The 17,087-nt window shown below is 41.1% G+C and overlaps 2 protein-coding genes across 2 annotated transcripts in view; both read right to left on the bottom strand.

The window, feature by feature from the left end:
- Positions 1 to 3,901: 3,901 nt before the first annotated feature.
- LOC147891109 (uncharacterized) lies at positions 3,902 to 5,475 on the bottom strand. The gene is made up of 3 exons (XM_087389158.1): positions 5,416 to 5,475; positions 5,072 to 5,296; positions 3,902 to 4,945 (listed from the first exon to the last, which is right to left on the bottom strand). The coding sequence occupies exons 1-3, from the start codon at positions 5,473 to 5,475 to the stop codon at positions 3,902 to 3,904; spliced, it is 1,329 nt and encodes a 442-aa protein (XP_087245284.1).
- A 9,194-nt stretch (positions 5,476 to 14,669) lies between these two features.
- LOC147891108 (homeobox protein knotted-1-like LET12) overlaps positions 14,670 to 17,087 on the bottom strand; it is a 35,240-nt gene continuing 32,822 nt past the window's right edge. The window contains exon 5 of the mRNA XM_087389157.1: positions 14,670 to 14,689. Coding sequence (XP_087245283.1) covers positions 14,670 to 14,689 — 20 coding nt within the window. The remainder of the gene's footprint in view (positions 14,690 to 17,087) is intronic.

Genomic DNA, 17,087 nt, shown 5'->3' with positions numbered 1-17,087 from the left:
AAGGTATCTCACTCCTATAATCAATAAACCTATCATTGCAATGAGAATAACATGAAGGAAATTCTACATTTGATGCAGTGCTCAAATAGATAGTCTCATCTTGCATGCTCTCATTATGCATGCTCTCGACACAGGTCACAAAAAATCGTCTACGTAGGCTTCCACCATAGCAGTCCGAGCGTTCAAGTAAATAAGGCTTCTCCCCAACATGTTGTCCTGTGCCCTGCTGCTGGAATTCTACGATTGGAAAAGCATAAAGACTCATGGGCAAGAAAGCCACAGAGTCTAACATCCATATACAAGGTGAAAATCATCAAAGAGTCGCAACATAGACACAGTTATGGGGGAGGCCGAATGGGCATTGCATTTCAAATCTAAGGAAATAGGGGTGAAAACATATATTTATGTGCAAAATTTTGAAACCTTGTTCAATTGTTGGCCTTCATTTGCAACATAAATTTTTTCATTAACCTTCGCTAGCATGTCTAAAGGGCTTTGAAGCTCGTTGAAGGCTTCAAATTTTAGGGCTGGCTTGGACCCACCTCGCCAACTGTCGGAAAAGATAAATGAACAAAAGTACAAAAAACTTTGCACTTTTGGGACTTGAACCCCCAACTTGTCCATAGTCTTGGATTTTTGGACTCTTGGACTTAGAGGGCTTATATTAAACCTTCATGGCTAATTCTTTAAAGGGGATTTTAAGTCATGTATAATATATAGTTTAAGGCCTTTCATGGTTTCTTATGTGTAATAAATTTCTTTACGTTAAGCGATTTCCATTGGGATTTTATCAGGAGAAGTCAAGAATATATCATGGATTTAGTTGCAAAATGATGAAAAGGCCATATAGTAGGGAGTTTGTCGTTTAGTTTTGACCCTCTCAAGAATCTTATCTCACTTTGATGTGTGCATAGATTTGATTGTAATGCTGACAATAGGAAAATGCCAATAGGAGATCAAGGGAAGGTATAAGTACAATGAGATTGTATTTGGATTTTTTGACCCTGGGAATTTCCTTGGACTTGTTTGGAATACCCAAAATTATGATTTATTTGAGATTGTGAGTTATTATTATGATTTCTCTAACATTTTATAAGAATTTCTTCAATTTCTTAATTGCCAACCTTGGATTACTATTGAATAGTAGAATGCCAAGATTTGATTATGCTAATCTAGATCGAGTGACATGGATAACAACTGTGTGCCGACATTGAAGCCTAGCTTACACAGCTTAAATGAATTGTTCTAACTTTCATTCGGTTGTGATGGTGTCGGGTGAGTTGGCATACCCCTTCATTGGGTTTGCAATGAAAAATCTAAGGCATGAAGATACGATGTTGGCAACTTCAAGGAGTACTCTACGGCAGATTATATCCAACTACTGATAAATAGGATTGGATTTTCTATTGGAGACTAGTCATGAGTATAACTTTTTGCAATTTATTGACATGAATGTGAGTATGAAAAATGACTCCCACTTTGACACTTTGTCAGAAAGGATGATGTGGTAATGGATTATTCTCACTCATGCAGTGTTAAGGGCAATGATATATATGTTCTATTTGGTTTATTGGTACATTGAGAATTGATTTAGTAGTATAGTTGATAGGACACACACACACACACACACTTTTTTTTTTGGTGAAGACACACACACACACACACACACACACACACACACACACACACACACACACACACACACACTTACTATCCCTTTCCCACTTTATATTCAACTTACCTTTTATCCCTTTTCCTCTATTTATTTCCATGTTTAATTTCTCTCCTCGCCTTCCTTTTCCCTTCCTTCCTCCCACCCCCTCTCTAATTTTTTCCTAGTTTTCTCCTTTTCCCCCCTAATTTTGCTTAAAATTCCCCCTTTTTCCTTTATATATATTTTTTCTAATTTTTCTAATTTTCCTAATCCCCCTTCCCCCCTTTTTCCCCTTAATTTTCACCTAGTTCTTCTCCCATTTTCCCCTATTTTTAACCCCCCTAAATTTCCCCCTAATTTTTTCCAATTTCTTCCTTTTCTCTCTCTCTAACCTTTTTTATCTCTCTCAACCACCCCCCTTCTCTCTCTCTCTCTCTCTCTCTCTCTCTCTCTCCCCCCCCACTTTTTTTCCCTAACTACACTCACTAACTTACGTGATACCCCTAACTACCCCCTAACCACCTTAACAACCCCCCCCCCCCTCTCTAATTTTTTCCCCCTAGTTTTCTCCTTTATTTCTCCCTAAATCCCCCCTAAAATTTCCCAATTTCTTTCTTTTTTATCTCTCTCTAACTTTCTTATCTCTCACAAACAACCCCCCTTTTCTCTCTCTTTTTTACCCTAAATTTTATCCCGCTATTTTCTCCTAATTTTATGCCTAATTTACTCCTAATTTTGTCCTAATTTTACCCTTAAAATTGTATCCCTCTAATACAACATATGGCACTAGTATATATCCCCCCGCCTCTCAAGGTTTTCCCAGCCTCTCGACTCCCGTACCCCGACTATCTCCCCGTCTGACCCTTCCTACCGCTATTTATAAAGACTACGCTACCCTAAGTGCCCTCCTCACAACACGCTCAGCCTCGCTACATTCAGTGCGTTATGCCCACGCTGAGTTCCTTTTCTTCTGGCTGTCTTATAGCCCAGTCGAGTGGCGACGTACGCCCTTCAAGAATCCATTCCTTAAGCTCTACTATGCCTTGTTCTTCTGATCAGCTCGGTAAAAGGTTCACTAGCTACAGTCAGCCCCCGTGCTCCATTAGCCTTGGTTATAGGCCGCCTTTTCTGGACTCTAAGCTATGTAATACGAGCTCCCTCATCCCCAGGGACAAAAATTCAGCTACTCCCCTACTTGTAAGTTGAAAAATAAATTGATACACCAATTTTTCTCATGAAAAACAAAATAGAATATCCATTTTTCATTTGACAATAAAAATTATTTCATGAAAAATCCACATAAATAAATCTTTCATTGAAGAAATGTTTAGAAAAAGCACTAGCAAATAATATAGAAGTGACATATAGAAAAAGCACTAAACAAATAATATAGAAGTAAAATTGTTCACATCTTTATTTTTCTACTCTTTCCTTGCTCATTTTCCCATATATCCAAAACTCTAGACCAAGATACATGGGAAGGATCGACTTGGTTTGAAACAAGCATCATATGAGCATCTAATGTTTCCAACACTAGATTACTTCTATCTATAGTTTTGAATTTATTTTGTCTTGAAAAGCCTCTTTCACACTCTGCTGTACTTGCTGGAATAACCCATATGGCTTGCCATAGTCGCATCAACTTTGGAAACTGCAAAAACCATTCATCCCCCCCACTGGACACACAAAATTCCCATGCTTTTGGCATCCGTTTATCAGACCCTGCTGCATATAGCTGCTCCACAAAGTCCTCTCGCTCACTAAGGCACAACTCTTTCTTTGCAACTGGGTGGTGACCGCTGCAGAATTTTTCAAGTAGCTTTCCAAGCCATTCTTGAGTCTTTGATTCTCTATCATCCACATCCTCTGGATAACTTTTGGGCTCAAAGAACTTAACATCATTAAAAGTACCCAAATCTGTAAATCTGCTATTCAATGCATCAATTACAGCCTGTATAAATGTTCTCCCCAACAATATACTATCATCTATGCTTCCCGTATTATTATCATCATGTTGAGAAGGCACACTATGCTGCAATAGGATACCATCTTCTTGCTGCTGCTCTCCTTGAGTATAGGTTGAGGCATTCTCTTGCTTTCTAGGGATTGGAACAAACCTTAAATTAAAAATTCTGATTGCATCATTTTTTGTATATTTCAAACCACTTGTAATTGCCATTTTCAAAAAAGGAGCTACATATGTACTCCCCTTTCCAAAAGGCTTGTTATGGCATAAAAACATCTTCTTCAAAGTATTAATGGTGTTGTCCAGCTTGCGTCGTATTTCTGTATAGTGGCTGTCTGATAGCCTTTTAAATTCTGAACTTTCCAAATTTCCAGAATTGCAGGCATAAGCTCAACAAGCCTCTTCATCACTTGACCTCTAGATAACCATCTAACATCATGGTATCGAAGTGCTTTTAACTCAACAATCTCAAAGGCATCCAACAACTCTTTGAATTCATTGTGACGCTTAGTTGACTTGCCTAACCATGTGTAAACACTTGCAGCCAGCTTATCAACCACATCCATTTGCCAAAAGCATTTGCTTGCATCCTTTATAGCTAAAGCTTCCCGATGAGCTATACAATGTGTGGCCAATAGCCTAGGAAGAATACTTTGAAAGCGTGTAACAACTCCTATATTCGATCCTGTCATCACACTAGCACCATCGGTAGCAATAGAAACCATTCTCTTTATGTCAAGCTTTACTTCCTCCAAGAACTTCATCATTGCTTGAAATACAGATTCAGCATCACCATCGGACAGAAACACCAAGCGTGTAAACTTTGTGACCTGCTTATTCTCCTTTAAATATGTGATATAAATGATCAAGTGCTTCTCTAATGTGCGATCTGTACTTTCATCAACCATGACAGAAAAGAAAGAACTAGACAGCATTTCTGCACTTAATAGTTCTCGAAAGTAATTCCGAAGTGCCATCAGAAATTCTCTAGCTGAGACTAGATTTACATAAGAAGCATATTCATCCATTAATGAAATATTTGGCATTTCCATGTAGCGATTAAACTGGACTAGATGTGGATACTTCTCCAATGGAATATTGAAACAAGAGCAAAAATAAACACACTTCATGAGACATATAATTTGCTCCCTTGCTTTATCATGCAATGCATCAAATCGTTCCCTTATTGGACTTCTTTCTCGATCTTTCCAATCTTGAAAGCGTATCTCTGCATTTTGATGCTGCTTTGATTTAGAATGTGCCTTTAATGCACTTAACTGCAGTGATTGTGCTCCTTCCTTAGCATTCACATTTTCTTTTGTAAACTTTGTACAATATTCACACTTCACTAATACCTTCTCCCCTACTTGCACCTTGTATGCCCAAGGGTATTGCAAGCGCCATTGACTTCGATACCTCCTAACTATCATCCCCTCTCTCTATTGTGTTACATCATTGTGTCCCTCAAATTCTTGCATCTCATCCATACTGTCATCATGATCCTCATCTCCAAACAAATCTGCATACAACTCCCTATGTTTTTGCGATTGCTCACCATGGGTCTCATCACCTACTTTATTGAAAAAAGATAATAAATCACACCCCTTTCCTTTCTTATTAACACTTCTAGCACTGCTTGAACCTTCCATAACAATAAATTCGAAAGCAACCAACACCTACATAGAAAAATATAAAACTGCATCAAAACACACTGTTTCGACTCCACAAAAGAGAAACAAGTAATTGCATTAAGATTTCATAGCTTCACTCACCTTCTACATGTACACGATCTTGCCAGATCTGCTGAATGAGACTTGACAGATGTAATCGAAGACCTCCTCTCAGCTACTCGCATGATCGTAATAGATGCTGTTCTGATACTTAACATAATCAAAGTTAGAACCACTAAGAAAACCCTGAATTGGTGATCGTTCTGATGCTGTTCTATTACATGCTGGATGGAGAATGACGACTCCTGATTACTGAGTTGAACCTTGGCATAGTTTCTCAAGGTGACTGGATAGATGCTTGCAGTGACGCGAGTCAATGATATCCAACAGAATCATAATAATCGAGCTTTACAGCTGCAGGGAAAAACTGAAACGAGATTGGATCGATCATCCAAAGTAACTAACACAACTTGTGTTGATAATAATCCATCGACTCATCCACCATCTTCTAATGCCTGTCAAGGCCTTTTGTTGTTGCAGCTGAAGAAAAGCTTTTTCTGCAAACTGAAAAGCTTTTGGAAGTGATCAAATCGGCAAACTGGTGCGACGCAGCTATATAGCTGCAATGCTCCATCTATGAGCTTGTTTGTTCTACTTCTCCTTCTCTCTCTCTCTCTCTCTCTCTCTCTCTCTCTCTCTCTCTCTCTCTCTCTCTCTCTCTCTCTCTCTCGATCTCGATCTTGACCACCGTCCTAGTGCAACGATGATTCCTACCTGTAGCCAGCTAGCTCCTTCCAAAGTTGGTAGCCCAGCTCGTAGACTAAATGCCAACTAAAGCTCCTCTGCTGCTAGGCGTTATGCCTTGCTCTTCCCTCCCCCTCCCACCTCTCCTTCCTTCTCTTCATCCCTGATCCCCTCCCCCTCTTTCAACCTCCCCATCCCCGCCCTTCCTGCAAATCTAGCCTTCATCCTAGGAGAATCCCTCCAGGCTCCTTAAAACAAGTCTTCCCTTGATTTCACTCCAAGTCTTGCTCCTCCCCGTTTTCGTCCCCCCCCCTCCCAATTTGGAGGTCAGTTGCCCCGCATGGCGCACTATCAGGAAATGCAAATCGAATCGATACATCATTCTGCAAATTTTAAAATCCAACTTGGTTGCAGAAATCATGGCAATTCGAATGCAAGGAACCAAGTGCTAAGAAAATGCAAGCTGAGGCTAAAACAGGTCCGAAAACTGAACCTATTATAGGAATGAAGAGGGTCGAGTACGGTTGCAGTGAAAAGTTGGTCCCCAAACTATTAATAGTCGCCAGAGCAGTTGTTGTTGTATTGAAATCGCTCGCAATCGCGCTCAGATTGTCCTCCGTTTGAACAATGTAAGAGTCGAGGGGGGAGACAGAGAAGAGGGAGGAGATGAAGGAGAGGAGGAGGTTGGAGCGGGTAAGGTAGGCAACGAGGGAAGGGCAAGGGGGGTCGGAGGGGGAGCAAGTTTCGGGAGTGATGGGGCCGGCGGAGGAGGAAGGGAGGAGGAGGAGGAGGAGGAGGAGACAAGTGAGGAGGAGGAGCAAGGAAGGAGGAAGAGGAGAAGGTGGTGACTCGCAGGTGCATCCGATGCTATCGGACATGGACAGGAAGAAGCTGTGCAAGGTCCTGGACTGTCAAAAAATGTCACAAGAGGCGTGTGCGCATGCGGCACAGAACGAGCGATTGCCGGTGCAACTGGTGGTGCAAGTTCTCTATTTTGAGCAACTCAGAATGCGCAACGCCATAGCCGGACTGTCGACGATCATCAACACAACCAATAACAACGATCATCAGCACCAAGCAGGATCAGCGTTTGGAAGCCGTCCGACACCGGCCCACAACAATAGGCTGAGCACGGCTACATCGCCAAGGATCGATTCGTCCTCAAATCTGTGGAGAGAGAACAGGGAATTGAAGCTGGAGGTTGCGCGGATGAGGTTAAGGGTGGACGATTTGGAGAAGGAGAACGAGGAGTTGAAGCAGGAGCAGGGACAAAATTTGAGCTGGGAGTCGGGATTCGGGACTAATTAAATTGGAGTAGGTGGCTCACACGAGCCACCACTTGGGAATCGAAAATCATTCATGCTCTTTGGATTCCCTAAGATCGGAATCCGGATTTCATCTAAACATATGAATTTCTTTTAAAAAAACTAGTTTTTCATTTGACAATTAAAATAGATTGATGTTTTTCATGTGAAAATGACAAAAGCTATTTTGCATTGTCATTTGACAAAGAAATTCTAAATCAATGTGTAACTGACACAAAAAAGGGCTAATGACATAGATATCCTTGTCAAATTTTGTCCCTGCTCGTCTCGCTCATGTGTGCGCTCCCTGACTCCAGGACCTACAGTCCTACAGCTCGTCCACGTTCCGCTTCCTTATTTAATTTCCTTCTCCATGGCCTCGCATATGTGCCTCCATACTTCGACCGTAACGCTCGCCTTCAATACTCCAGCCTTCAAAGCTCAAGCTACAAGGCTCAAGCCTCCAAACTTACGGTGTCTACTCACGAAACCACGTCCACGCCCACTAAAAGACTATTAGGTCTTCTATACCATTGCTTTTTTTGGCTTTTTGTTTTTTTATTTTTCATTTTCTATAAGCCCCACTCTCTATTAAAACATTCTTTAATCACTACCCTTCTTGACCTCGTCTTACCTTTTTCTACTACTATTAGTCTCTCCCTTTCTCAAACCTATGGGTATGTCTCGAACCTATGGTTGTTTCCCTTTTTAACTTCTCCTCTCTACAGGTTATAAATGCTACAAAATAAGGCTAGCTACTTGGGCTACTCGTCTTTTTCTTTTGATTAATCTATGGTAAAATTTTCCCATTTTCTTTATAAATATGTTTTCTATGATCCCTTACATAGCTTTGCCTTGCCTACATTTATTCCTCTTAGTTTACAAACTTTAGATTATTACCTCTCTTATTTCTAAACATTCTGGTTTTTCAAATAAACCTTTTTCTCTACTAAAATCCATCATTTTTTGCTCTCAGACTATTCTTGCTAACCTTCTTCCCAGTATTTCTATTAAATGTGCATAATATTTTCTTTACAATGGTTCACTACTATCGCTCCTTACAGCTTGATAAACGTTTGGCCTAGCATTAGTTTTATTGTGACTTCGATAACAAGGGAGGGGTGTTGATGACAACTGTTTTCCCAACAAAAGTTAAAACTGGTTCTCACTATTTTGCTTGTTGGATGGTGGCAGGTGTGTAGACTCCCCTCTTTAATAAAAGTGATGCTTGCCATGACTTATCAAAGCGTAACCTTTTGAACAATTGTGCATTCTACAATTTTTTGACCTTTTGACAAAACATTATCATTCAATGTTTTTCATTAATTACAATTGCTCTCTCTTTTGAGCTACATTGTTTTTATTTCACTATGGAAAGGGGTCATGTCAAGTCTAAAACACACACACACACACACACACACACACACACATCCTTCCTTTGAAAGAGGGGCCGATACGAACATGTATAAGGTATTGGTTTTGGGAATTAACTGATACATATGTATCAAGTGTATTGAGTGTCATGTAACACTTTTACCTTATGTATTTTCATGAATGGTTTAGGTATTTCTCATAATATAGGAAAAAGCAATACTAGGGGATTATTTACAATGATTATTCGAACTTAATGTACCCACGGGGAGGGGGTATACGAGGATAATTGGGGAAAATATATGATTGAATTAAATAATTGAACCCATTATGAGATATAGTCCATTATAGGTGTAGAGATATGGCTGATTATACAATTATAATAGATACCATTGAGTATTCAATAGATTATACCATGGGGTACCCCAAAAAACCATCGAGTATACCATGGATTCATTGGGGGAACCCCAAGATATCCATAGCCAATGGTAATGGTGGACATGGGAATCCACTGAGAGACTGGTGGTCAATAATAAGAGCAAAGGTAAGAATCCGTTTAATGCACCATGGGGATTCCTTTTTATGCTTGAATATTGTCAAAATTGATATGGGACAAAGGACTGGATGTTATGAGAGACTACACTAGCATAGATTTCGATGTCAGAGGCTGGGATTCACACTAGCTATGGGGCAGTGGACAATTGCCAACATTTAATGGGAGAGCATACTATGGGACCTGCTTGGAGGGAGAGTCTTTCCCATTTCCCTAGGTATTGCAGCATCCAAAGAAGGTGCAGACAAAAAGAGCCTAGAAGAAAAGAGCTGGGAAGTCTCAGCGAACCTATTTACAAAATACACACTCCAAGGAACGCGCAGAGGGTTCAACAAACACGCTTGACTGCACATGGACCTCTCTCAGGTGCCCAAACCATAGGGAGGTACTTAATGATTTGGGAGCTCGAGGAGGGAGAGACGGTTCACTCCCCTCCAGGAAGCTCGTGGATAAAGGCGGTAGCGGTTTTTTGCATCATTGTTTTGTCTTGTCTTTTTTTGCTACACCCTAGTAGAGGAGCAAGGATATACTGGCCTAAGGGTAGTGAGCTCCTTGGTTTGATGTGAACGGGTGGCATGGCTGATTGGCTCACCTTTCTCGTGCTGTGGTGTGTCATTTACGAAGAAAATATAAGGGTCCACTTGCCTCGACATGCACCTCCTTGCTTCCTTACGTACTCTCCTACTCGAAACACCATCATCATAGACGGGTATATTGGATAGACGGAGGGTATATGCAACTCATGTAGGTCACCATAGACCAGGGAGCGGCTGAGTATCTCTGGGAGACATAGGGAAGCCTTTGCATTTCCTAGACGTTACGAACGAAGGGCGGGTAGATTGTAGAGATACTCGAAGTCCCTAGACATGGGTTTGTGATATCGTCAAAGACCCGGGAGGTAGGCCAGCCCACTGTTGAATTGATACAAATGGAGACCTGGGAAACAAGCAAGCCCTAGACTAACCGATGTAATATAAACGCTCCATTTCATGTAAAAACTAAGGAGCTCGGTATATTAGGAGGGTTCATTGACCCCACCTTGTGGATATTGTAGGCGCTCCCATATTGCATTAGTTAAATAAACGTCAGGAAGGAGAAGTGCGATATGTTACGAATGCTCGTAGAGAAGTCCTCTATCACGTAGCTCACGATGGGCAACGGCCAATTGGAAAGAGGGACTTGGACAACTGGGAAGAAGATGCTTCTGTGCATGAATCCTCTCAAGTGTGCACAAATGTTTCACAATGCAACATTCAATGCTGAGTCCACCACGGAACGTCCCCTCGAATATTTGGTGATCGCACCTGTAGTGTAGAATAGTGCCCAAGCATTACCTTCATTAGCGAAGGGTGGTATCCCAGTCAGGGGAGCATCGGGTCACTGTGAGATGGAGATGCTTTTATAGCTACTGGGCTGGGGAATGTATGACCTCAAAAACTTAGTCAATAGACCTTGTAGATGAATAAACGAAATTGTGTCATGGACCAGAGATGCATGCGTAGTTTAGTGTGGACGGAGCGATGAATGGCTGGTAAGCCAATGAGCTCACCGCTAACTCATTTTGCCCATCGCTACTGCGAACACCTTATATTGATGCTTTTCCATTCCTAAGCCCCGAATAATAGTGGAGGCATAAGTACTCGTCTTGCGTGATCAACTTCTGGTCTCATTTTGTTAAGAGTAGACCTGTGAAATGGAGAGGAACAGCTACGACCTTATAGGGCCATGCCAAATGATGGAGTATGTGAAAAACAGATAAGCAAAATAATAAGTTAACTACTCTTTCCATGAATAGCTAAAAAAAGAGGGAGACATCAAATGGCATGTTTTTACACTAGTGTATATTTTACACTAATAGGGACCCTTTATAGTGATGTAAATTCTTTAGTATGAAGCATGGTAGTATTGAAATGCATGCTTGATATGTAAATGTCCCATCCTGGTTGAATAGTATTATAAAAGCTTGGGAGAGTATGGATTGAATCCCATGATTAAGTGTATCTGGATTTGTTAGAGGATTACATAGGAACCACTCGTAATTATAGTCTTGATTACCAAGGCTGTTTACTACCACTTACTGAAAACTGTACGTTACCATTTATTGAGTATTTGTGAAGGTTCACGTGCCATAGTGTGAATTATTGCATATCAAGTTGGGGGACATGGATAACAACTGTGTGCTTTTAGTGATCCATAGTTATAACTGTTAATAAACAGTTTTTTGGAAGACCAGATATGTATCCCTTTTGACCTTCCCCTATTTACTGTATGAGGGATTTGGAGAAAAAGGAATATTAATGACAGATTTGGGACAGCTTGTAACCCCTTTCCTAACAAAGACTTTGTATTTTGCAATGTTACTATATGCATCTATATTGTATTTTGATCCCTATGAATGGAAAATGAAAATACTTGGAAGAAAAAGAATTTGGAAAGTGTCATATATGAAAGATATGATTATTGGAACTATGAATGGTTGATTTGGGGTTATTAAACAGTTTTGAAGTAAGAATTGGTTAAGGATTCCCGGAAGTAATGAAATAATACGATTCTAAAAGTGTCAATGGTATTTGATTGAATTATGGAAAAGGATAGTAGAAATATAGTAAAAAGACACACTAGCCTAACCATTGTGAGGTAAGAAAAATCTCATGACTAATGGTTATGCTTGGCTTTGATTAGTGGCTTTGATTAGCAAGCCTCTTTATGGCAGAAGGATCTGATGGTTCTCGGGTATGGAGATCCTTTGCCCGCCCTATCACTTGGATGCCAAGCCATAATGACTATAATGAATAAAAGAGTCCATGACAGAATCGTTGCTCTAGACATGTAGGAAATCAAGGAACACCCTGAGTCAAATAAATTACTAGTTGTGCAGCTTTCCATTAATGATTAGTGTAGAATCTTGGTAATGGGAAAGGGAAATATAGATAAAATTTTGGAGGTTATCAATCAGTTATCTCTATCAACTAATGGAGGAGGATAATGTGGCTTTGTTGAAATTTGCTGAGAAGTCTCCTGATACTATGAGGAACCTCTTCATTTATTCTAATCTCCCTCCCCTAGCAGGGCCATTATCCCTTAAAAGTTTGGGGTTGAAATGTTTTTCTTTACCAGAAGGGTCCTCCTCTAGCAGACACATCATAGTTTTTGTGACCTTGAAGGACTTTCAGACTCATTGTGATCTTCATCTTCTTTGCTAGATCCATCTGGATCAATTGGATCTGGCATTGGTAGTGGCATCTCCATATCCACATCTCTATCTTCAAAAATTTGCTTACTTCGTGGTGCAACTTGGATCACATACCACCATCTTGGATCAAAGCGATCCGGATGAAAAACCACCTATATTGAAGATGGGTGCCAAATGCCATCAATTATATATATGAAATTATGCTTAAGTACATGTATCAATGGATCTTTAAAAATGAAAACTTCAATTAATTAAATCATTAGTATGCACCTGCTCACAATGCTCGGGTAGAACAAAAGTATCACTTTCATCGGTCCAAAGTTTGGTGGAGTCTATTGCAAAGAAACTGCTACTGTCTTTTCTCACTGCCGCATGGGGACCGTTGTAAATAGTTCTAAACCATTTTACATCAAGAATGAAAATACTAAATCGTCTGAAATCAATTTCATAGATTTTTCATATGGTCCCACAATAATCCAATTGTGAGGAGAGAAGATTGGTATCCGAAGCACTTGCTCGGCTATCTTGTGTGAAGTTAGCCACCATGACTCCACAATCATATGTGACTCTCTTTGAATCGATGCGTTTCACATAAAAATGTCGTCCATATGACCATAATGCATTGTACTTTTTGTACTGCAAAAGAGCATCATTAAAACAATGAAGATGCATCTATTTTATAGCATATATTGCCACAAATAATTACTTAATTACATCAAGAGGTAAGAAACTTATATGCATCATACGTCTAGATGATAACTCTTACTCGTGGTCATTTATTGTCTCTCCATCATGTTCGGCTTTATGTAGAGCCAAGTGACATGTGAGTGGGGAGAAGGGCGAGATCCCACGGATATGGTTGCGATCACCTGTAAATTACTCTAAATCTCTTCCTTGCAACTATTCTTTTTGCTTTGGCTGCTTCATATCTCTTAATCCACTTCTGCATCTCCTTGCTATTGAGGATACAAAACTTATTGAATTTTTCCATTTGCTCTTCGCTCATCTTTCTTTCAATCCCTTTTCCTTGGGGAACCTCGCCAACAATGCAATCATCATCCTTGTTATGCCAAGCCTGCAGCATATTGGGATCTGTGGATGCAAGAAACTCCATGATATATACTAATGTCTCTTGCACAAGCCATCCCTCTGCCATGCTTGCTTCTGGTCTTGCTCTTTGCCTTACAAATCCCTTCAAAGCTTTCATAAACCGCTCGAGAAAAAACATCCATTGACTATGAATGGTACTTGCAATGGCCACCTCATCAACTATGTGCACAAGCAAGTGCACTTGAGTTGTCATAATGCTCGAGGGAAAGTGCTTCTCAAGAAAGCATACGGCTTCAATGGAGTCCACCCTAGCCTTCTCGATGCTCGATATGGAGATCTCTTTTTGAGATATCCACCTATTTCACATGCCCATGTAAGATATATTCATAATCAGTCTACAGACTATTCAGCTTAAATTGAAGAAAATGCAATCAATGCGATTTGATAGTAAGCATACCTCACAATACCATTGATCTTGAATATATCATTTCTAACATCTTCTTGTAAGCACGCTATAATTGGGAGGATGAACTATCAAAGCAACAAAGAAGTCATGTCAATAATATCACATAATCATAATTACACAAATGCATCACGATTATCGGCACACTAATCTTATAGCTTAGAATACCTGTAAGACCTTGTGTCAATCATGGGACTTGAGCCCACTAAGCTTATTGTCCTTTAAAAATGCTTCTTTTAAGCAACGCATGCATCCTGTGGGTGTTCGAAAAGAGGCTGCCTTGACCGTTGCCTCCTCTCTCTTGGAGAGGATCCATGTTACTGGAGAACTTTTCCTGAAGCATGCACTTGGGACGACAAATGAGACATCCTATTCATAGCACGCAAGTCTTCTCGCACTCCTCTCGAGTCTTTGGAACCAACCAAGTGTGCCCAAATAGTAGCCCTCACATTCTTGAAGATATGCATGAGATCCAAGAGATGATTGATTTATAACTGACCCCAATAAGGAAGCTCATGAAAGATGGATAGCCTCTTCATACCATGAGGAGGTTCCTCTCCATTTGCCCTCCAAGCATGAATCCAATAACTTGCCCTCAAATATGGTGGTGGTGGATCAAGCTGACCTCCACGTGCGAGATGGTCCAGTGGAAGATATCGAGCATGACCTTTATAAACATTTTTTCTCATATGTTTGGAGTATCATGCAAGCGGTTTCAAACCTGTTCCACAAATAAGACAAGCATAGTACCCACTTATAATAAGTCCTGGTGGACACGTGCTGTTATGGATAAATTTGTCTAAGGAAAAAGGCATTATTATGTGTGTGTGTTTATATGTGTGGCAATAGTATAATAAAATATGGTGTGCATAGGGCCCAGGGTTGAGGTGGTAGGGCATGACCATGTGCCACCCTTCCACGTAAGAGGACCCATAAGGTGTGTTGTACATAATCCATGGTAGTAATATTATAAAATGTAAGGTGGCATGGCTCCTCCATGTGCCACCCCTCCACCTAGGCTGCATTTAGTAAGATATGGCTCAAAGTCCATGGGAGAAGTAATATAAAATAGGTGGAGATGGATATTATATTGGGTTATTCCCCATATAGGATAGGTCCATGTGGGGGAGGTATAGATAGTCCAAGGATGCAACTTAAATAATGGGGAAAGTAGGATGAGGTGGCAAGATTCCTTGTGCCAACAACCCTCCACTTGTCCTCCTAGAGGTTTGAACATGTTATAAAATTGGGAGAGACCAAGGGAGTATCATAGACTTGAGATATGGGGCTTGATTTTTGTGGAAAATGAGGCAAAGGGTTATCGCACACAATTGAGAGTGCGTAACCTCCTAGCCCACATGGGAGACTTTTCCACACACACCATACATGTGGGAGGATGCATTTATTGGGAGAGAGCCCCTCTCTTGGCTATAAAAGGAGGAGGCTATTCCTTGACGAGACACGCTCATTCTTGTAAAGCCACCTAGCTAGTACTTTGATTTCCCCCTTCCCTTCCTTTCAAATAAAGCATGGTCCTCTTCCCTTGATGTCTCTATCTTTACATTCCTCCTCCCATCATGTACACGCTTCTCTTCCCCCTCTCCCTTTCCCCTTGTGTCATAGTCTCCCTCTTCATTCCCTCCCCTTCTAATTCCTTTTCCCCTCCCATGATAACGTTTCGCCCTCACGTTCTCCTTTCCTCTATGGCCCTCGAGCATCGCCATGCTTAGCCTCTAGCCTCTGGTCTTGATTTCTTTTCCAGCTAATAGAAATGGTGTGGCTGCTGGGATCGAAATCTCCACGGCTAGTGGTGTGAAATCTGTTACTCCTACGACTGGGTGCAGCACTGCAGCCTCTTCCGTGCATAGTTCTCTTCTTTTGCACCTCTAAACTGTGTGCCTCCCTATCTCTATGGCTGCAAAACCTCCCTGCTTCTGCACTTTCAGTTTGCCTGATTTCTGCTCACGGTTCCTACATGTATTCTGGCCGACGAATCTTCTGCTCGTACCGGTCGCATCTGCAGAACTGTATCATCTGTGCTCCTTCAGAGTTTCTGCATGCGCATTCGATTCGCGTGTCTACTGTGTTCACCTGCGCGACAGTTTTCTGGGCTCCTGTGTCTTCTGGTCGCGGACAGTTTTCTCGCTTCGCGCGTCTACTGTGTTCACCCGCGCGACAGTTTTCTGGGTTGCTACATCTTCTGGTCGCGGACAGTTTTTTTGAGTTTCTGCAAAACTATAATAGCAGATCCTGCACCCCCCTCTCTCTTCTCTTTCTCTTCTCCTTCTCCTCTCCTCTCCTCTCTTTTTATTAAAGAGTGGGATTTGAACCCAAGACCTCCCCCTTCACAAAAGGGAGACTTATCATTGGGCCAACAAGTTGGAAGTGATGAAAATGTAATGATTTTTATTGATATATTGAAATCTTGGGAACTGTAACTCTCTAAGCGTGGGAAGTTTACTCTTGCTGTAAAAAGCAAAAGTACTTCATTTCATGTGCTCTATTCACATCTCCTACTAGATCGCCGATTCGAAACTTTTCCAAGTCCACTTCACGGACGCACGCCACACGAGGAGGGTGGATATTTATGTTACTTCTCAATGCGTTTAAGGATTTGGTGCCTGGTCCTCGGCGCCTTACGGCTACCAATGCACGAGATCTCTTCCTTGATCTTCATGTCAACCTTCAACGGCTGATTGTCCAGTGCATTGTTCAAGGAGATGACGGGTGGGATGATACACCGTGGATGATTCATGGTGAAGAACTACTGATACGCTGGGAGAACTTTGATTTTAATTCTACTCATTGTGCAGTGATCGAACTACTTGCTGCTTCAGAGGTAATTAAAACGGTGTCCTTCATCGAAGGGTGGGATGCTCCCCAAGCTTGGGGGGAGATTTGGTGCATCTGCTTGTTAATTCCTGTGGATAAGCTCGTCCTGAATGGTTTATTCTCAATCTCACTACAAAGGTTTCTAGGCCTCGGCTATGGTAATGTTTCGACCAAGGAATCCATTTGTACCTAATCAACCTTTTGTGCCTCATTTTGAGCTTCAAGTTGTAATTCTTTTTGGTCTAAAGATAAACTATCAAGAAAGGATTGCAAGTTTATTTGGTGCT

This window comes from Dipteris shenzhenensis, chromosome 18, assembly GCF_047967505.1.
Source record: "Dipteris shenzhenensis isolate YYH24624 ecotype China chromosome 18, Dip_SZ_1.0, whole genome shotgun sequence".
Taxonomy (NCBI): Eukaryota; Viridiplantae; Streptophyta; class Polypodiopsida; order Gleicheniales; family Dipteridaceae; genus Dipteris; species Dipteris shenzhenensis.
This window is presented reverse-complemented; position numbering and strand designations above follow the sequence as displayed.

What these genes read in the sequence shown, in the direction of transcription:
- LOC147891109 (XM_087389158.1), bottom strand. Translation starts at nt 5,475, where the DNA reads ATGCGAGTAGCTGAGAGGAGGTCTTCGATTACATCTGTCAAGTCTCAT. An exon ending in AGTCTCATTCAGCAGATCTG is followed by an intron (nt 5,297 to 5,415) that starts GCAAGATCGTGT and finishes TTTTCTATGTAG; the next exon opens with GTGTTGGTTGCTTTCGAATT. An exon ending in AATTTGAGGGACACAATGAT is followed by an intron (nt 4,946 to 5,071) that starts GTAACACAATAG and finishes TATTGTACAAAG; the next exon opens with TTTACAAAAGAAAATGTGAA.